Here is a 22155-nt window from a genome sequence, read left to right on the forward strand (position 1 = left end):
TATCTTCATATTTTAGAAAGAAGGAAAAAAGCTGATTTTTTTCTTTCTTTTCTTTCCCCCCCCCCCCGCCAACTTGGTTTGGAAAGGCAGACTATGAGACACTTCACTCTCCTCACTCTCCAGCCAAGAGAGGACATCTGTCAAGTGCTAACAGGATATAATCCCTCCTTGAAAGGCATAAAGACACATTCAGGGAGTTACAAGGGTCAAGAGTAAGCTACAAAGTAATGGTGACTCTTTCCTGTAGAGCTGCCAGTAAATATCACAGACCTGAAATACACCTTTCAAAACAGGAAAACCAAGAGCACAGAGAGAAAAGAGAGGATGGAGGGAAAGAGGAGACTTTGGAGGAAGGGTCTGGCCTCTTCAGACCAGGGCATGCATTCTTTTCATTAATTGAGATGTTCAATAAACATTAATTGAGAAGCTATAATGTTCCAGGTTTTTAGGAAATAAAAATAGACATGGTTCTGCCCTCAGAGAAATCACAGCCTAATACCAAGGCAGTCAAGTAAACACATAATTCCAGTAAAGCAGGGTAAGTGTCTTGATACATTTAGAAACAAGTGCTCTAGGAGCACAAAAGAGCAAAAGTGACTGGGCTGCAGAGGAAGAGGTGTGAGTGAAGATTTGCTGAGAAGGAGGCACTGAGGCTGAAACTTCGAGTATCAGAAGCAGCTCACCTGAAGAAAATGGTATGACCTAAAGATACTGGTAGACACGGGTGTTTGAGGACTAGAAAAAGGCATGTGTAAAAGCATGGAAGTGTAACAGGACTTATAGTAAGTTCAGCCTGACCAAAGCTTAGAATTAATTTGAGTGGAGGGTGAAGGGTGGTTGCATGATTTAAGATATATTCAAATTCACAAGACACTTTCCTTCTGGTGATAAGAGGTTTGACTTTGTCCTGAAGTCAAGAAGGAGCTCTGTAGAGGTTTTTAAGCAGGGAAATAGCATGCAAAGTAGATGGTTTGGGAGGAGCTCAATAGTTGTTGTTTACTGAGAGGCTACATGAAATCATTTCTTCTGTGTGTCAGGCAAAGAAGTGCTAGAGTAGAGGAAGTGGAAGGATAGATCTGACACCAGAGAGAAAAATCAATCCTAGAATTGAGAAACATCTCCTTGAAATGATGCACAACTGAAATAAGGATGAGCCACAGAAGCCCTCACCCCATTCTTCTCTTCCACTTCCATATGAGGAAACACAAATGGAGGTTACCCTTACCCACACCACAGATTCATCTTAGCTAAGAGAAAATGAAGCAAGAAGTAGGCAGTGGTAAGACGGGACTTGTAGGGTGCCCAGAAATCTCTCAATATGCACAGAAGTAGGGCATCCTCATTGAGGTGTAGAGATAACAAGATGCCCCATTTTGAGGCAGTGTGGTTTTAGCTTCCCTAAATAGCCGTTTCTGGGTCTCAGGAATCAACAGCAAAGAGGCCTGAGGGCAGTAATTAGATATTCTTCCTAGAATTCTTCACTAAAGAAGCCAGAATAAAAATGTTTCCACAGATTTGTGGAGTTACAATAGCCCTGTTTCCAAAGCATGGAACACACTGATATAGTTAGAGACACATAGAGTAAATGAGGTTCCTGGAAAGTGAGTCTGCAAATTTAACAATGGCCAGGAAGAGACTGGTACTACACTAGTCCGATTCAGGATGCTTTCCTCATCCCACTGGAATCTGATGTTTTAGCTAAGTGATCAGAGCCAGATAGAGAAGTACAGAAAATCTGATCACCTCTGAGTACCTGCGTGAGGCTGAGTCCCACACTCCTCTCTCCCTCCTCCATGACACAGATGAAGGTTAGACTATTCCCTCTGGCCTCCGGCCCATTATCTTTTGAGAGAGGAAGGCCAAGTCTGCCAAAGACAAAAATGGTCTGTTGAGGTATCAGCTCCATCATCCTTCCAGAGCAGCTGAGGAGCAGAGAGGCAGGACAAGGATCAAAACCCATCCTACCAGGTCCTGAGGGAAGTTTTCCAGCCAGACAAAAGACATCCCGAGAAAAGTATGTCTTGTATCTTCTGGGATTTCTGGCCTTGAAAAGAAGCACGTAAGATACACACTGGAAATCAGACATAGAAATCAAAACTGGGTTTCAAACTGCTACTTGACTTTTTTCTTAAAGTGATAAGCAAACTTATTTTCTCAGTATATATATATATATATATATATATATATATATTCTCAGAATATATATATACAGCCTCAACTTTAGGAGCTGAACATAAACTGCAGCTTGAGCCAAGCCCACTTCCCCATACCTTACCAGGACTTGGTAAACCTTAAAAGGGAATACTGTCTGACTAAAGCCAGACAACTGGCCCCTAAAGAGCACATTTATAATTTATTTATGGCTTAATATTTTCCACTGATAGGATTAATAAATCATGTTTTCATTCAACTTGTTTTCTCTGAGGTATGAATTTCTCTATTTTGATACCAGATCTTAACATGTTTTATTTTGCTTGTCCATTTTCCAGTTCATTTTTGCAGCTACAGGGAGAAATTTATTAGTCTGTATTGCCGCCTTTCTGCCGTGGTGGAGCTGGATTCTCTGAATACCCAACAGTCCCTGAGGGAAGCGATCTCAGACAGCGAGGTTGCAGCTGCCAAACAAAGACACCAGCAAGTTTTAGATTACATTCAGGTAATAGTTTGTTTCTTCTGAGGTAGAATGAAGGAAGAAGGGATAGAGTGGAGGGGATGAGAAACAAGCATGAGAAAGAAAAGCAATCTGGGTTTACTGAAAGACCACAGCATGCAAGTAGCCTGTTGATTTGGTTAAAATGTGGAGTTCAGGAAGACGTGAGTTTTTAAACAAAGGCTTAAGAAAAAGCTACATATAAATCACAGCATTACTAAGACTTGTATCAGTCACTATGGTAGGTAGCAGTGGCTTCCCATATTGGAGAGAAAAATCACTGCCAGAAGAACTAGTAATCTATTATTACCTGGTAGCCCACTGATAATTCTAACAGAAAGAAAAATTGTATTAATTAACTCAATATCCCAGAGTTATGTTAACCCAAATCCAGTTGGACTTAAGAGTCCTCATGTTTTAGACTCCTTTCTGGCAGAGCTGACACTTTAATGTGTGGCTACAGGGGCTGGAAAATGTGTTCCCTATCTATGGTCTTATCTAGAAAAGCCTTAAGATGGCACCTCAGGTTCTTGTGACAGGGGCACTGACTAGTCATCAAGACAATTTGGATATCATCTGAAATTACCTCTCAGTCCCTTGGACAAATCTTATGATCTTTCTGCCTATATTACCCAACTCACAAAATGAATATAACAGCAATAGCCCATGATAAATATCACTATGGTATATATTCAATTCAATTTGGTAAACATTTGTTGAATACCCAGATGTCAGGCACTGAAAGAGACATACAAAGTTGAATTAGATACAGCCCCTGACCATAAAGAGTTTAAAATCCAGTAGGATAGACAAGAAATGTGTATCAATACTATTTGTAAAATGAGTTAGGTGCCAAAAGAGAAGTACCCCTGCAAAAAAAAAAAATTTGTGTCAACACAAAGGAGTAAAAATTTACTTACATATGTGGGTATAAGAAAAGTTGCCATAGAGGATGTAACTGATATCCAAGCTCGGCATAGAGGGATAAATTAGACTATATAGTAAGGAAAAATAGATTGGGGGGCATTCAAAGGAAAAGTATAAACAGATAAGGCAGAAAGAGCAGAAAAACAGTCCGTATTTGGGGAATGATGAGTAGTCAAGATTGGTTGGGGCATAAATTAAGTGAAGGTAGTGAGAAAGCAGGCAAGAATGAAAGTAGCAATGAGATCAGATCACAAGAGCTTTATTAAAGGCTATGGTAAGAAATTTGTACTTTATTCTGTAGGCAATAGGGACCTGGCCAAAGTCTTAAAGAAAGTAAGTTATAGCCCCTTATAGCTATTTAGCATAGATTCAAACTGGGGGATAGTCCTTTGCAGTGGTATGGCCATACTGGATGTTTATAGTAAGCACTCATTCTCATTGGCTACATTCACTAGATAATTTGCATATCATTCCTGGATTTAAAGAGAAGACCAAAAGCAGGGAAATCAAAGATGAAGCCATTACAATCATCTAGGCAAGGAATGCTTTGAGCTTTGAGCAAATAAATTTCTCTTAATCCCAACCGCCTGGGATGTCTGGGTGGCTCAGTCAGTTAAGCGTCTGCCTTCGGCTCAGGTCATCCCGGCATCCTGCAATTGAGTCCTGCGTTAGGCTCCTTGCTCAATGGGGAGCCTGCCGCTCCCCCTCCTTGTGCTCTCTCTCTCTCTGACAAATAAATAAAATCTTTAAAAAAAATAAAAATAAAATAAATCCCAACCTCCTAACCTGTAAAATAGGGAAGGTAATAGTACTACTAGCTCATAGTGTTACTGAGAATTCAACAACTGCCTGCACATAGTAAATATGCAGTAAATTATGTATTCATTTATTCATTCATTAATAAGGAGGAAAAACGCTCTGAAACATGGATATATAAGATATGGAATTTACTTAGTACTCAGGAAGAAGATATTATAATATACCTGCAAAGTAGTGAGCAAACAAATCTTATCCTACTTCTCCCACTCTGTAAATGAGATATCTTAGATGATCTCTCAGACTGAAGAAATAAACCTCTTAAGAAATTAATTGCTCTCCTGACCTGAGAATGTGGTATTTAAAAATTCAGACATTCACGGCATTTATTTCATTTCCGGTAAAAGTGGAACGTCGATATGCGGAAAGGGTGGGAAAGGGAAAAATGAGGCAAGAGAATATGAAAGACTGGCTTACCTTTTGTACCCAATATAATGGGCAGTTGGAGCATTAGAAAGAGAACAATGACGAGAAATCAATCAGCATACATTTTTAGTCCTGAGTTCTATTGACAGACCTTGGAGTAATGGACAATTCATTTGACCTCCAGGGCCCCAATTTTCTCATATATAAAATGAAAGGGTTGGACTAGATGACTTTGAAGGACCTGGGTGGCTCTAATATTTCATGACATCTTTAACATCCATAAATAATTTTTAGAGAAGCACTTCTCTAACCATGCCTTAGGTTGTTTCTGCTTTATTCCACTTAAGCCTTCCCCTGAATCCAGTATGGCCATCCAGTGAGAAAGCTGACTTTCTTCAGCCTTTCTCAGTCTCAGACCCCTCAGGAGTTCCTGGCTCCATTCTTACTCCCTTACTCCCATTCTTACTCCTTGCCTCCTCCCTTCTTTTTTTACCTAGCCTAGGGCTCCACTGCCTTTTTCTCTCTTCCCTTTCATCACACCATTAAGTGGGCTGGATAAAGGCAAGCCAGCCCAGCAATTCCTCAAAGTTCCAGCCTGCTCTGGTCTCCCAAAGCAGGTAACTTGAGAGCCCCTTCTACATACTCTCCTTCCAGCCAGCCAGGTACACGTAGACTTGGATAAAAGCCAATTCCCAAAGGGTTCAAAAAATCACTTCTTAGCTGGGTAAACCCTGACCATCTCCCTGTACCCACAGCCTTCAGTGGACTGCTTTGCTCCATCCAACATGGATAAATAACTTCACTGACTAGAGATAATGCAATATCATTTCTCCCCTTATCTATGCTGGGCTTCTCAATCTCTCTCACTCAGAATGAAAACCAGCTGCAGCCACTCACCCCTTGGCATTCATAGCTCAGCCCACCACACACCATAACCTGCAGAGGCAACCGCCAGCCGTGAGAGCATTTGTATGATTCCAGATCTAAGACAGTGTTGAAGTCACTACACAAACCAAACATTGTAAAGAGCAAGGGAGTCTATGTAAATACAGTGAGGAAAAGAAGCCAAGGAGTGCAGCCAGAATAAGGGAGGGCCTGGACCAGGGGAGGTGTAGAAAATCATAGATAAGGTATACAGGTTTTATAGACAGCACACACAGCAGAAATGTCAAAGTGTAGAGACTTGGAGCTTGGCATATTTTGAGCTGCTAAAGCCTAAAGGGCAATTAGGCTATAATTTATATACTGTAATGCTTCAAATGCTCCTAAGCTGTAATAGAAACACAGCTCATTAAATATAGCCAATCTATCATCCCCTCAAGCACCTTGTAACTGTGCTGTGAGAAAACCAATCACCTTTACATTTTAATAAAAATATTATCTTGCCTGAGTACAGAGAAAGAGTGTAATTTATGGGATGAAAACCAAAAATTTTAAAGGGCAGGGTGAGAAATGGATACAGAACTTTCAACCAACAGACCTAGGGAGTTCATGGTCTTTCTTTTTAAAAACGTGTCAGCAAGTCTTTAGAAGCTGAATTTGGACCTTAAAATCAGGGGGATTATGTTGTCAGTTATTTTTAGATCAACAGTATAAGGTAAAATGGGTGAAAATTGTACTTCTTTTAGGGCTACTTAGCTAAGTCTGGTTTTTTTTGTTTTTGTTTTTTTTAAAGATTTCATTTATTTGACAGAGAGCACAAGCAGAGGGAGAGAGAGGGAGAAGCAGGCTCCCTGCTGATCAAGGAGCCCAACGTGGGACTCGATCCCAGGACCCTGGGATCATGACCCGAGCCGAAGGCAGCTGCTTAACTGACTGAGCCCCCCAGGCATCCCTTTAGCTAAGTCTGTTAAACTCAGTCCACAGGCCTCCCTGTACAAATGTTTTAAACTTTTATTCAGCTAATACTTCTTCACTTCATCACAGAGAAAAAATAAGAAGTAAACATTGTTTATACACATAATTTTAAAATGTATACACTAAATCTCACTGTCCATCCTCAGCAGTAAGGCTGAAATAATCTTATCCAAAGAGAATTAAGTAGATTATTATTAACAATTGTATTGGTTTCTTAGGGCTGCTGAAACAAATAACCACAAACTGGGTGACTTAAAACAACAAGAAATGTATTCTTTCACAGTTCTGGGGACTGAAAATCTGCAATCAAGTATTGGTCAGGCCATACTCCCTCTGGAGGCTCCAGGGGAAAATCTGCTCTCTGCTTCTGCCAGTTTCTGGTGGCTGCTGGCATTCCTTGACTTGTGGCCACATCACTTTGATCTCTGCCTCTGTGGTCACACTGCCTTCTCTTCTGTCTGCTGGTCTCCCGCTGCCTCTCTTATAAGAATGTCTTTATGAGGACATCTGTTATTGAATTAGGGTCCACCCAAATAATCCAAGATAAACTTCCTTCTCAAAATCCTTAACTTAATCACATCTTTTGCCAGACAAGGTAATATTTACTCATTTATCATATACGGCAATATTCACAAGTTCCAGGGCACCCGGGGGGCTCAATCACTTAAGCGTCTGCCCGTGGCTCGGGTCATGATCTCGGGGCCCTGGGATCGAGCCCCGCCTCAGGCTCTCCCTGCTCAGCGGCGAGTCTGCTTCTCCCTCTCCCTCTGTGAGCTCTCTTGCTCTTACTCTCTCTTAAATAACTAAATAAATAAGAATCCTTAAAAAAAATATTCACAAGTTCCAGCAATTAGGACATGGACATATCTGGGGAGGCCACATTCAGCCTCATACAATAATCATGATTGTCATTGTAACAACTGAAAACTTTATAACAATGTTTGTTTATATAGTGCACTCAGCTACTCACATTAATACTCACAATAACTCTGTGGGAGGGTAGAGATCGAAAGAATTAGGTAACCATCCATCCATCCATTCATTCACTAAGCAATCATTACTGAGTAGCTACTCTTGGCACAGGCAAGAGTGAAAGAAAGAAAAGCACAATCCCTGTCCTTGGAAGGCACTCTAAAAGCTGTCCACAGTCATGTAGTGCCTTTAAAATAACTTTGAGACCAGAGTGCTACATGAGGTAGGACCAGTAAAAGCCAGGCTGAGAGAGCATCCCATCAAAAAAACTTGCCTGAGTCTCCTCTGGGATTCCCACTTTGGCTTTACCCCCTGAACTTCAGATTTCTCCCTCTACAGTACTCAGTGCATCCTCACAACCTGCCCACTGCTGAATGTCCTGCCCAACTCACTGTCTAATAAAGGCTAAAGCTCCATCAGATGCTTTTATTACCAGCCCTGAATACTCTGCCAAATCCAGAACTAGAAAGCAATGGAAAATGGCTCTTGACCACACTAGTTCACTCTAGCTTGCGTGTCACTCCGAACATGGCAGACTGTCACAGTTTCAGACTCTACTCTGTGTTTGTTGGGAGTACTAGGTTTGTGACTATTCTTTAAAGATTACTGTTTAAGTACAGATTAAGGCCCAAAGAAGGTGTTTTGAAAACAAAATAGAACACTGGGCAGTCCTTTATCTTTAAAACTTCTATAATCAGACTTTAACCTTGCAGTATTCATACAATGGACACCTTCTACCTGGAAGCTGAATGCCACCAACTTTCCAAATGTTCTTCAAATATAAATCATAAAGTGTCAGAACTGAAAGGGACCTTAGACATCATCTAATCCAACCTCCTCTTTTTACAGTTGAGTAAAATGGTCCCGAAGAAGTTAATGGCTTGCTGAAGCCACCAAGTGAAATTAGATGCAAAGCCTATCACAGGCTCCAGGGTCCCATGAAAAAAAATATAGTATGACTAACAGCCCCTCCTTGGAGAGTCAGAAAAACCAGCAAGTTAATGGCCAGTATCTATTAAGATCTGGGAGAATATCTGTCATCCACAGAGGTAGACACAAAAATATGAGTGACTTTTACACTAATACACTTCAGAGAAATGACTATTGTACTTTATAATGAAAATATTGTTAAAATCACTTTGGTATCCCAGAAACCAAAATGATAACAATATAGAATGAGGTACCCTAAATATTTAAGGTTATTTTAATTACTTAGGAATAAGCTATTAAGCTATTTTGTACTTTAGAAGCACTTATTTTATATGTAAAAAAGTAAAAACTTTAATATATAAAGTTATCTCTTTTCTATTAAAATAGGTCCAAGAATCTCCGCTTAGCAAAATATTCCAGTAATGCTTTGCTTTTCAAGTTCACATAGAAGAACTAAAGTTACATTTCTTTCTTCAAGTATTCTGAAATTTAGACTTTATCATATCTCTGCCTCACAATATCCTAATGAGGAATATTTCATCTTATGCTGAGAATCAGTTACACTTCATATGTGTGAGAAATGTACCCTGCAGTTTTACAAAGCACTGTCAAATTCAGCATTTCACCCAATCATCATAGGAGGCCTGTGAGGTATAAAAGGGGAGGGTTTTGTCCACATTCACAAACTGGGGCTCAAAGAGGCCAAGTGACATGCCAAAGGTTATTACAGAGCTAAAAGGGGGGGGCAGCTGGAATTCAGGTCTTCCACTATTTGCACTAAATGATATAGCCTCTCAGGTAAAAATACACAAGGCACAAGAGATTATAAGAAGAGGTATTTTCTGGCTTAGCAAGCTTATGTTGAAAATATTTTACTCAAAACCAGTACAGTGGAAAATGTATCATCTTGGACTCTCAGGTAAACTTAACCATTTTCAATACCTGTTTGATAAACTTAAAGTCTTTTATCATTTCATTCCAAAGCAAATAGATGAAGTTTGGCGTGAAATGAGATGGATCATGGATGCTCTACAGTATGCAAGATACAAACAACCAGCTTGTGGCTTACCCATCACAAAGCTGATAGACCCTTCAGATGAGCAGAACCTCAAGAAGATCAACTCTACATCATCACATATAGACTGTCTTCCATCCCCATCCCCATCCCCAGAGATGCACAGAAGAAAGGCAGTGAGCGGTAAGCAGTAAGATCTAAAGATCTATGTTTCAGTCACCAGATTCTTGGTCCTGTCTCCACTGATGAAGCTCTTCTATGCTGAGGCACTGTTCACAGCAAGCAAGAGGAAATAATGCATAATGGTAAGAGTCTAAAAGCATAGAGGGAATAAAATCAGAACAGCAGAGGGACAGGAAATTAGAGCAATAACCTGAGATCAACTCCATCTAGGATTGGAGAAGCTTTAGTCCAGTTCTAGCCTGAGTTTCCAAGATACAAAAGGACACAGAGCAATGACGGGGCTTCAGAAATGCAGAATGGGGACTGATGCAGTGCCAAGTGAGGGCCAAGTCAGCCAAGGGAATCTGACCAAAACCAAGTAAGGAAGGAGAACAGGCCCAGCCTCTAGTAAATAGAGACTGACAGGAAAGAGGCAGACTGACAGGAAAGAGGCAGAAAGCAGATCCTAGCCTGGGTAAGAATTCAGGGCAAACTTCTCACCCAACATAGCACCATTGTCCTGGGGTGAAAAATGGGAAAGCAAGAAACCTTGGATAAACTAGCATCCTGACCCTGAGGCTAAATGAGTAGGTTGGCCTCATCATGGATACAACAAGCAGGAGACAACTTACAGATAAGCTGTGGAGATGCCTAGCACATCACCTCTACTCTTGGGAATTGAGTTTGAGTTTACATGGAAGTGCTAAGAACAAAAACATGGCTCGGTTAACACAGATTTCTACAAAGGACTTTTTGGCTTAGAAACAGAGAGAAAGCATACTACTCAAAGGCAATATAATGCTCTTGCCAAGGACATGTTGAGGCTAGTGCCATTTTCTAGCCAATTAAATTAACGGCATTCAAAGCATCTTTCTTGATTCTATAGCTTGTAAGAGCTCCAATTCTGTAGGCTTTACATTAATAATAATTAATATTTTTAATAAACAGCTCTGAAATACAGGCTTGTCCCATAGGGGGCAGCATGGTGTAGCAGAAAGATGTTGGACTAAGAAATCAGAGACCTGGATTCAAATCACAGCTTTTGTTTTTGTTATTATTATTATTTAAATTCAGTTAGCCAACATATAGTACATAATTAGTTTCAGATGTAGTGTTCAGTAATTCATCAGTTGCGTATAACACCCAGTGCTCGTCATATCACATACCCTCCTTAATGCCCATCACCCAGTTAGCCCACCCCCACACCCACCTCCCCTCCAGCAACCCTGTTTGTTTCCTACAGTAAAAAACAAAACAAAACAAAACCCACAAAAAAACAAAAAACAAAAAAAAAATCACAGCTTTCTTTTACTACTCATATGAGCTTGAACAGCTTACTACATTTGAGTCTCAGCTTCCATGTACAGAAAATAAAATTAATAATATCTACACCTTTAAAAGTTACTTGTGGTTAAGACAGTGTATGTCAGAGATACGTGGCATATAATGGACAATAAATTGTAGGTATCATATTTAATGTTATTACTCTTATAGAAAACTTTAGTGGGTGGCGCCTGGGTGGCTCAGTTGGTTAAATGTCTGCCTTTGGCTCAGGTCATGATCTCGGAGTCCTGGGATGGGGCCTCGCAACAGGCTTCCTGGAGCCTGCTAGCCTGCTTCTCCCTCTCCCTCTGCCCATCACCCGCTCCCCTACCCTCACCCCCACTCATGCTCTCTCTTTCTCTCTCTCTCAAATAAATAAATAAAATCTTTAAAAAAAAGAAAAGAAAAGAAAACTGTAGTGGAAATATGAACCTTTTCTGTAAGTAAGTTTATATATGCTCCTATATTTTACAAACCTCAATGTCTAAAAACCAACACTTGGCAAATGGAAGAACTTGAGAGACAGCTAATTTACATTACTATTCTATGACCTACCAAACACTTTTTTTAAAGAATCCTTTGAGTAGAATTTCTCAAGTGTATTTTTGTAGATTCCCACTGAGCTGGGCATTCGAATAAAATACCATCCCTGCCATGACACAAAATGTCATGGTAATTATATATGTGCTATGATGAGGGATATGTATATGGTGCTAATGGAGTCTTCTGGATGTTTAACCATAAATTCGTAAGATCAAAGAGAGCTTCCTGGAGGGGGTGACAATAAAGAATAAGCAGGAGTTGAGCCAAAAAAAGAGGAAAGGGGAGAGTATTATAGGCAAAGGAAGCAAAGTGTGCAACTGTATTGTAGTTCAGGGAACTGTAAGCAGTCTGGTTGAACTCAGGATCCAAAGACACTGTTCAGCCTTTTTCTCTTTTCATTAAAAAAATATATATATTTATTGGTTATCCACTGTGTTCCAGGTACTCCTTGAAGTAACAGGGATATAGTGATAAAACAAAATTTCCACTTCCATAGAGCTTACATTCTAGAAAAAGTAACAATGAAAACAAAAACAAGATAATTTCATATAGTGAAAATTCCAACGTATATTACAAAACAGGAATCAAGATGAGCGGGGAGAATGCTGAATTCACTAGGATGATCAGCAGAGACCTATCTGTGAAGGTTACATTTGAACCAACCACAGAAAACGGAGCCAGTAATGCAAAGATCTGGAGTTGGAATATTCCAGGCAATAAAACAGCAATAGGCCCTGAAGTGGGTGAGGGATGAAAAGAAAGCCAAAGTCATTGGAGCAGAGCGAATAAAGGGGCTAGTGGTGAGAGAGAGGGTAGAGAGAAAGGCAGGGGCTAGATCAGGCAGGGCCAAGGTAAGTAGTTTAGATTTTATTCTACTTGTGATGGAAAGCTATTGGAAACTTTTAAGCAAGGACTGGTATGATCTGAATTACTCTTTAAAATCAAATCTGGCTGTTGTATGAAGAGACCACCATGGGACAATACTGGAAGCAGGGAGATCAACTACGAAGCTAGTAACAGAGGATACCAAGTTTTTGGCTTAAGTGTCTTTGAATATCATGGTGCCATTTACCAAAAAAAGGTTAGACCAGAGGAGAAACAAGCTTGGGTGGTTGGGCATGTTGAATTTAAATTAGTTTAGGACATTCCACACAAAAAGAAACATTCAACAGAGAAAAAGGATTATGGGGTCTGGAGCTCAGGAAACAAAACTGGACTAATAATATGGATTTAAGAATTACTGGCGTATGAATGATGTAGCTACAAATATGCTTGGGATTCCCTAGAGAGAGAAGTTAGAGTAAGGAGAGGAGAGTCTGGAAAGATCCCTGTGGAATGAACAGCAAGACTTCTTAGACCAAGAAACAACAACCAGAAGGAGAAGATAAAAAACAAGAGAATAGTGTCACAGAAATTAAAGCAGGTCAAATGATGGTGAGAAGTTAAATAAAACTGAAAAGCTTCTATTGGGTTTTTTGTTTGTTTTCTTTTCAACAAGGAAGTCATTTGTAATCTGGATGATAGCAGTTTGTGAAGGGAAGGAGATAGAAACCAAACAGAAGTAGATCAGGGAGTAAATGGGAGGTAAAAGAAGGGAACCAGTAAGGAAACACTCTTCAGAATCTTGGCTGTGAAAGAGAAGAATGAGGGAGGGCAGTAGCTAGAGAGGTCTAGGGTTGAAAGGGTATTTTTTTTAAAGGCAGGATAGATATTCCCTCTGTTGTTCCGCAATTTACATAAGTCTACAAGCAACTCTTCAATTCTCCTTCCACCTTTGTAGCCCTTACCTGCCCTCTCTGCTCGCAGAACTTTCCCAGCATTTAATGTTCTCTTGGCCACAGGGTCCTAAGGAGGTCCCCTTGGCTGTATGAGGGTGGCCTCTCCTGTGCCACAGAAGTGCCAGACTCTCATACTGGCCGGATGATGGGTTACACACACTCTCTACTGAGAGGATCTGGCCAATTACGTTTGGATTTTATTATTAATCTAAATGTGAGCGATCATCATTCTGTTCCTTAAAATATAACTCTCTCTTGGGTCCATTTATTTCTCTGAAGCCAAGATTCCATGGGCTGTGAAACACAAAGACGGTTAGGGAAGCAAATGAAAAACGGAACCCAGTGACAGGGAAACTGGGTAGAAACATTTAGTGGTCTGACCCCCTCACAAAAGCAAAAGCATTTCAGAGCAATGAAATCCGCTCCTTCATACTCTCTCCTCTGCACTAGTGTGGCCACTTTTATTTGGAAACCATTTATGAAGAGGAAAAAAAACCAGTTTAGAGGAACATCCCCAGTGAGTTGCTCATAGAGCAGAGTTTGCAATACAATTCCATTCTGTGTGGGTAGGGTTCACCTAACTTCTGAGGAGCCTATCACAAAACTGCCAGCCCAAGATTCTGTTTTAAGGCTGTTGAGTACCTTGGATTTGTCTGTGTGGGTCTACATGTGTTGAGGGGCAGGGGAGGTGGAGTGGAACTCTTTAACTTAACTTCCCATTTCCGCGTGGTTTTCAAACACAAAGTAGAACTCCTCTGAGTCAATTAAAATTAAGCATCTCCCAAGGACCCAAGGGGGAAAGTTGGCTCCTAGAAAAGGCAACTCAAGGCATGGGGTGGAACGATTTGGTCCATCGCATGGGTATTTTCTCTCCCACTCCTTTTCTGTGGGGATAGTGGTCACAGGCAGCAGCAATTTTGTTTTCCGATACTGCTATTTCTCCTAGTGACGCATGGGTGAGGCAACGGGGCGGGGGGGGGGGGGCGCCTTGTTTCCTTCAGATGCATCTGAATATTATCCTGATCTTCCAAATGTAAATCTTCCTGGTAACCTCTTCCTAGATGATGTTAAAAACACTATAGTATAAAATAAACAGTTCAAAAAAAAAAAATCAACAGGAATCTGAAGATGTTATTCCTCTTGGGAAATCAGAAGGTGAACAAACCCCTGAGGTTCTACCCAAGGCCTGATGAGAGATTTAATTCTTCATTTATAAATTATTTAAATTCTACTTAAATACACTGGAAATAGAGTGAGTGAAGCACACAAAAAATACAAATTTGGACAGTGGTACATTAAAAAGGTGAAGATAGATTTTTTTAGGGCAAATACTGCTTATTATTGCTGTCTTTCTGTCCTGCCATGCCCCCTGCCTTTAAGAGAAAATCAATAGCTTTAAATCAATTATTCTTTTCTGAAATGTCACCTCCACATAACGCCCTCAAAATCCACATCAACTCTACTCAGCTGCTGTTGGCCTGATCCACAGAGACCAGGAGTTGCAATACCCATTACAATAGCAAGAAAGCCAAGCTTCCTAAGCCAGCACTAATACTATGGGCAGAACTTTCATCAAACAGCTCCTGGGTCAGTCAGAGGGGAAACGCAAGGCTCTACCAATGCTAGCCTGCCCAGTGGGCCTTCTAAGAGAAATTGAGGAGCACAACCAGGTTTATTAAAATAACAACTAGGCAAGGTGCCACCATGCTTAATGGAGCATATGGCCTGGATCTGGGGATGGAAGCTGCACTTCGCATTCTTTTCCAGGAAGGGAGGGAGTGGCAGCGGCCTCAGTCCCTGGAAACTCCTCAGTGCCCTGGCTGGCATCCTGGAGATTTTCCCAGCTTGTTCTGGGAGGGGTATCCCACTCTAAGCAATAGGTTCCACTAAGTCTTATAATAAATAATACAACCACCATGGAAGTCAAATATTTAGATTCCCACTAGAACAGTGTTTCCCAACTGTGGGTCCATGAACCTACAAGATAATATTTACCCCTCCATACCCACGCCCATTTGCCTGTCCTTGGGTTATGACAGTTATAACCAGCTCTTCTTTTAATTTATCTCCTACCTCCCTTGCTCTTACGAGCTATGGTAAAGAAGGTATATCATTTACTAATTCACTGTTAAATCTAGGCTGGGAAATACAGACTGAACTAGATCATCACCAGCACAAGACGCCATGCAAGAGATGATTATTCTCCTTTCTTATCAACAGTATTCTCACAGCAAAATCTTGAAGTTTATCTGATTACTGGTTTGTATTTTAATGAGTCACCTCGCAGTACATTTTCTAGTTACTCTCTAAATATTTAAGGGTAGAATGGCACTTGAAGTATTTCTAACAACCTGATTTAATCACCACAGCACCTATGGAGACAGGCATCGTCATTACCTACATGCCTTAGAGGAAGAAAGGTTCAGAGGCGCAAAGTGATTTGCTCAAGATCATATACACAGTAAGAAGCAAGAGAGGACTTCAGCCCAGGTTTATCTGATTTTAAGACAGTTGTTCTTTCGCCTACAATTAGGCTGATTCTTAAGTCAAGCATCACCAAATATAAAGCAAAATGATTTAGGTGATTGTTTTCAGGAATTTCTATGGCAGATTAAGGAAATTAGCTCCTTCCAGGCTGCTCTCAGTATTGTTTTTAAGAGGCAATCAAATCTCACAACTCTTTATGCTCCCAGATTTCAGTATTTGTTTTAGTTTCAATCAATTCAACATACTTTACTGACAGCTTTGTATGCACCAGAGAAACAGCACAAGAGGCTAATAACACAATGATGATTAAGTCGCAGTCTTGTTAGGAGGTCCTTATGGTCTACTATCCATGTTCAGATTAGATGATCTGGGAAACAGAAGATTCTGCATGTCCCTTTGCTTGACTCCTTCACTGATCGATTCCTTCCCTGACTGACTTCTTCAACATTTACTGGGCAGAGATAAACAAGACATAGTGCATGCCCTCTGGAGTTCATGGTTCAATAATGGAGATAAACATGCAAATGAATAGCTTATAATAAACCTCGATAAATGCAATAACAGAGATATAAATAAAATGCTGTAAGAGGCAAGAGAACTAAGCAACTAACTGTACCTGGGGAAATCAGCACAGGTACTTCCTGGGAGTCTTAAAATGTGATTCCCCATTGAAAATTAGAAGGTCAGACATTTGAGGCACACCTTCATATACTCCTTAGTCCCCTGAAAACAATAAATGCTCACTATTTGTATGCTGAGAGGTCAAAGCGCAAACTGCTCTTGCAGAGTGCTTGACCTGACTGTGGGCTGGAAAGAGGAAGAAAGTGTCACAAACTCCTCAGCAGTTGCTTGTACTTACAGTCATTTTTACTATCAGACTTCTAGTGGATTGAATGGCGACCCTAAAATGATATGTCCGTGTCCTAATCCCCATAACCTGTGAATGTGACCTTATTTGCAGACGTAATTAAGGATCTTATGATGAGATCATCCTGGATTATGAGGGTGACCCCTAAATCCAATGACAAGTGTCCTTATCAGAGACAGGAGAGTCCATGTGAAGACAGAAGCAGATAGTGGCAATGCCAACAGCCACCAGAAGCTGGAAGTGGCAAGAAAGTACTCTTCCCCAGAGTCTCCAGAGGGAGTGCAGCCCTACTGACACCTCGATTTCAGGCTTCTGGCTTCCAGAGCCGTGAGAGAATACATTTCTATAGTTTTAAGCCACCCAGTATGTGGTGGTTTGCTGTAACAGCCATAGGAAACTAATACAAAACCTAACCTGTTTCTCTAGCAGCAGCAACATCAAGAAGCGCTTACTAAGCGTTTAATTAATACAACTCCGTGTGGGTCCCACACAAAGTAGATTAGATGAACTAGGTCCCAGCCCTCAGGAACCTTCCATGGAAAGCCATGAAAATGCTAAAGTGAATAGCAGTATGGCAGGTCTTTGGGGCGAGACAAATCTGCATGTGAGCTCCTATCCTGCTACTTATCAGCTATGTATGAATTAGAAAATTTAATAAGCCTAAGATTTAATACTCTTATCTGCACAATGGGAATTGTTTTAAGCATTAAATAGGATAAAGGACCTAGACTACTTAGCATAATGGCTGGCCCACAGTAAGCACTAAGAAAATGCCAGGTATTGTTATTACTAGTGTGGACACGAATGCATGTGGACAGCTGAATAGACAACACTGATCAGATAGAGAAGCTCAACTAAAGTCAATTCTTTGGATCTTACTTCCAGCCCAATTTCAAATCTTCAGTTAACCTCTCTTCCTCATCACACTGACACCTGTTGCTGCCATCATCAAAAACAACCCATAGTTCTGAGACCCTGTTACTTGCATTGCCCAGTTTTTCTCACAAAAGATGAGGAAAAGTGCTGTCTAAAATTTGTTTTAAGATTATTAAAGTCCTTCAGCCCAAGCCTTTATCCAATTCTCTTCTTCAAACATGAAAATCTCTTTATATCTATCTTCTTCCCTACCTCATGCCCTTCTGATCTTTTTCACTAAAAACCAGTGCCAGCACTGGTGCTCACAAGTGATCACCCCTTCTTGTTATGTCCATCAGCCTACCCCTCTTAGATCTTCAACAGTTCCATCTCTGGTAGTGCCTTCTTCTCTACCCACAAACATCTTCCCTCAGCCTTGCAACCCACCAGGCTCTCATTCCATCTCCTCCAGGATATCTTGGCCAACCCCTCAAGCTCAGTCTGTCCCAAATTAAATTTACCACCTCTTCCACTGCCCAATCCAGCCCCAATCCACTGCCTAACCCTGCTGCATTTAACCCCTCCAGTTTAATGCAGATACCACCATTCAGACACTAAGCCCTGAAACCCGCTAGTCACTTCAGGGCCTTAACACTCACTTCTCCAAGTTGTCTGGGACACTTCCCTCAAACTTTCACATAGCTGGTTCCTTCTGATCCTCAAAGTCTCACCTAGACTCGCTTCTCTACAGGGATCCTCCCCTGGCTACATTAGCAAAAGAACCTTCATCCCAAGTCACTCTCTACCTGAAACCCAGTTTCATTTTCTTCATAGAACTTTGCACTATCTGAAATTAATCTTTTGTATTTTTTGACTTATTTATTTTAATCCACTCTCTATGAGCTGCTTAAAAGCAGATACCCTATCTGCCTAGCACAAAACAGGTGCTTAGTAAACATCTTTGAATGAGTAACTTTCCCGGATTTCTATTTTCCTCCACATAACCACTGCTCTTGCACAGCCCTACAACCTGAAAAAGATAAATATTTAAAAGAAACACATCCTGGACCTCAGCCTCCTGGTTGGCCTCCCTGCTGTCTGTTTCCTCCTCATCCAGTTCATCTTACATCCTACCTGCTACAGAATTATCCTAAATCACAGCTCTCAACTCGTCAATTACTTTTTCAAAATTCTTCAGTAGCTACCCATTGGGTACAAAATTAGGTACAAACTCTTTATCCAGGATTCACTACTCTCTTCTGGCTCCGCCCTACCTTTTAAAAAATTAAATTCCCTTTTTAACAAACATTTATTTTGAAATAATTAGAGAAACAGTAGGTTGCAAAGAAATGTACAGGAATTCCCATGTACCCTTCCCCCAACCTCCCCAACGTCAACAACTTACACAGCTCTTATACAATATCACAGCCGAGAAGCTGGTACAATCCACAGAGCTTATCCAGATTTCACTAGTTATGTATACACTTGTGTGTGCATGTGTGTATGCGTGTGCATGCACATGCACACAAGCACTCAGGCTCACTTGTATAGCTCTATGCAGTTGTATCATATGTGTAGCCTTGGGTAATCACCACCATTACCAAAATACTCAACTGTACCATCACCACAAAACTCCCTCTGTTCCCCCTTTATTGCCTTACTCATCCTGCCCATCTCTACCCTTGCTACTACTATCTATTCTTCATCTCTGTAATTATGTCATGAATGTTACATAAATGGAATTCTTTATTTTTATTGATAAGTAGTATTCCATAGTATGGATATAACACAGTTTATTTAACAATTCATCCACTGAAGGACATTTGGGTAGCTTCTGGTTTGGGGCTAATACTAATAAAATTGCTATGAACATTCATGCACAAGTCCTGCATGAAAATAGCCTTAATTTTCCTAGGATAAATTCTTTAAATTTAGAGTGCAATCACTGGCATCTTACTTTTGTAGCCTCATTTTCCCAAAATTCCTTTCCTGTTCCCATATTACAGTCAAATAGGACTACTTGTACTGTTTCTTCTTTATTTAACCTTTATTTATTTATTTAACGTTTATTCAATTTCTAATCCTCTTATCATTTGCATATTAATTATTAATAGCTGCCTAAAACAGTTTTTGAAAGTGGATGAAGAAATAAAATAATTTAGACAGAGAATAGAGATGAATGAGGGAATAAATAAATAAGAGATGATAGAGTATCTTATCAATTCTGCCCCAATGAAATGTGATCTCTTTCCTATAAACCTGCATCATATTTGCTAAACTCCTCTTACAAAATGTCTGTTCTTCTAGTCTCATAGATGCGCACATGCCCTATCATTCCATTAGAACAGTAAACTCCCTGGAGACAGATCATTTCTTATTAATTTTATATTTACTTGGGCATCAAGTACAGTGCTTCTGTTAGGAGCAGGAGCTCAAGCAAAACAGAATCTGCATTGTTGAATGAATGGATGAATTACATATATTTGCCCTAAGAGGGCTCTGATCTAACCAGGAATCCAGGATGTTATATTTGCATTAAAAAAGACAACTAATAATGTAAGTCTATACAGGCTAAGTGCCAAAGGATAATAGAAGCAAGAAGTGTTAGAGAAATGCAGACAGGTGAGAAATTTTTTCTGGGATAGTTGGGGAATGTTTCTTAAAGAAGGCTATGTTTGGGGGAAACCTTGAACAGAAGAGTAGACCTCAGAAAAGTAGAAAAGGCAGTCCTTTTCAGTAAACATTATTTAAAGAACAATATATGGGTTGATCTCATTCTTTGTAGCTGCTGGACAATATTCCATAACACAGATGTGCCCAAATTTTTAAACCATCCTCCTAATAATAGACATTCAGATGTGCATGAGTTAGGATTAAGTTTGCATCCATGTCACAGAAAACCCAAATAAGAGTGTCATGAACACAAGATACTTTCTCCCGTGTGAAAGCAGCCCAGAGGCAGACAATTCATTGTTGGTATGTGGACTCCATGGTCCTCAGACTCCACGCTCCATTTTTCAGCTCCAACACCCTAGCATATGGCTTTTTTTCCAAGGTTGCCTCATGTGCCTAGCCAACACATCTTGTTAAAGGCAACTGAAAGGGAAGAGAAAAAAACAAAGTGGCCTGCCTCCAAGATAAGCCAGCTCCCTTTATGTAGCCTTCCAGAAGTTTCATATAGTACTTTCAGTTCTAACTCATTGGCCAGAACTTAGTTATATGGCCATACCTAGCTGCAAGGGAAGCTGAAAAAATCCTTTACATGAGTGCATTGTTGTCTCAAAGAAAATTTAAGATTTGTAACCAAAAAAGGATAATAAATACTGGGTAGCAGCCAGCAGTGAGAAAACAAAACTGAAATCTTGCCCTGCCAATGAGTAAGCGCACACATCATCTTCCATAGTCAGGAAAAAGATTAAGAAAAGAAGCACTTCGGGGCGCCTGGGTGGCTCAGTCGTTAAGCGTCTGCCTTCGGCTCGGGTCATGATCTCAGGGTCCTGGGATCGAGCCCCGCATCAGGCTCCCTGCTCGGCGGGAAGCCTGCTTCTCCTTCTCCCATTCCCCCTGCTTGTGTTCCCTCTCTCGCTGTGTCTCTCTCTGTCAAATAAATAAATAAAATCTTTAAAAAAAAAAAAAAAAAAAAGAAAAGAAGCACTTCACGCCCTGACCCTGAAATAAACAAACAAGCAAAAAAAAAAAAAAAGAAAGATTACATCTGGTTCTACTTCCTAAAATAGAAGAAACCTTAATCCTGTGTGTGTAAATTACTAACTCCCTAACAAAACAAAAATTTTCGCTTAAGTCTACAATATTCTTACAATAATCATGTCTGATTTTCCACCATGAACAATGTAACTATAACCTTGTAATCCTGTGGGTTTTTACTTTAAATACCTGTTGTATTTTTCAATCAGCAAGCCAGTCCTGAATTTGGACTCCCTTGCAGAACTTCACAAGTAAGCTATTTTTTCTTTTCTCAAGTGATTTTTCTTTTCTTAATAATTTGGTGCCTCTAAGTCTTCCTTTCACACAGTCTCAGCCACAAGATTCTTTCTCATTTTCGCTATTATAAATCACACTGTGGTAAACAACTTGTAAATGCTTCCATGTACACAGAGTGACAATTTCTCAAACACAGGTATCTATAAAAGGACTTGCTGGGACAAATGATATGTGCATTTTTAATATAGTCTACCAAAACACTATCTGAAGAGCTGTGCTAGTTTATATTCCCAGCTTCATTCTATGAGTGTCCCTGATTCCCCACACATCACCAACACATGAGATTATCACTCTTTTTATTTTTAGCCATTCTGATGGGCAAAAACATGTCTTGTTTTTTCAACTTGCATTTCCGTAATTACCACCTAATTAGTAATTGTAGTCTAAGCTGAACATCTTTATTATGTTTATTGGCCATTTGTATTAATTATTCTTTGAAAAACTGATTATCATCTGCCCATTTAGCTTGTCTTCTTATGGATTTATAGAAGTTATTTATATATTCTGGTTATTAATCTTTTGTTGTACATAGTATTACTGTTTTCTTCCAATCTATCACTTACCTTTTTACTTTGTTTATAGTATCATTTGGTTTACAAAGTAT

General features: G+C 40.1%; 1 protein-coding gene across 2 annotated transcripts in view; it reads left to right on the forward strand.

Moving 5' to 3' along the window:
* ANKFN1 (ankyrin repeat and fibronectin type III domain containing 1) overlaps positions 1-22155 on the forward strand; it is a 313445-nt gene that overhangs the window by 287056 nt on the left and 4234 nt on the right. For both annotated transcript variants that reach the window (XM_032429156.1, XM_032429157.1), the window contains 2 exons: positions 2490-2656; positions 9503-9716. In XM_032429156.1, coding sequence (XP_032285047.1) covers positions 2490-2656; positions 9503-9716 — 381 coding nt within the window. The remainder of the gene's footprint in view (positions 1-2489; positions 2657-9502; positions 9717-22155) is intronic.

Source organism: Phoca vitulina, unplaced genomic scaffold (assembly GCF_004348235.1).
Source record: "Phoca vitulina isolate PV1807 unplaced genomic scaffold, GSC_HSeal_1.0 scaffold40, whole genome shotgun sequence".
Taxonomy (NCBI): domain Eukaryota; kingdom Metazoa; phylum Chordata; class Mammalia; order Carnivora; family Phocidae; genus Phoca; species Phoca vitulina.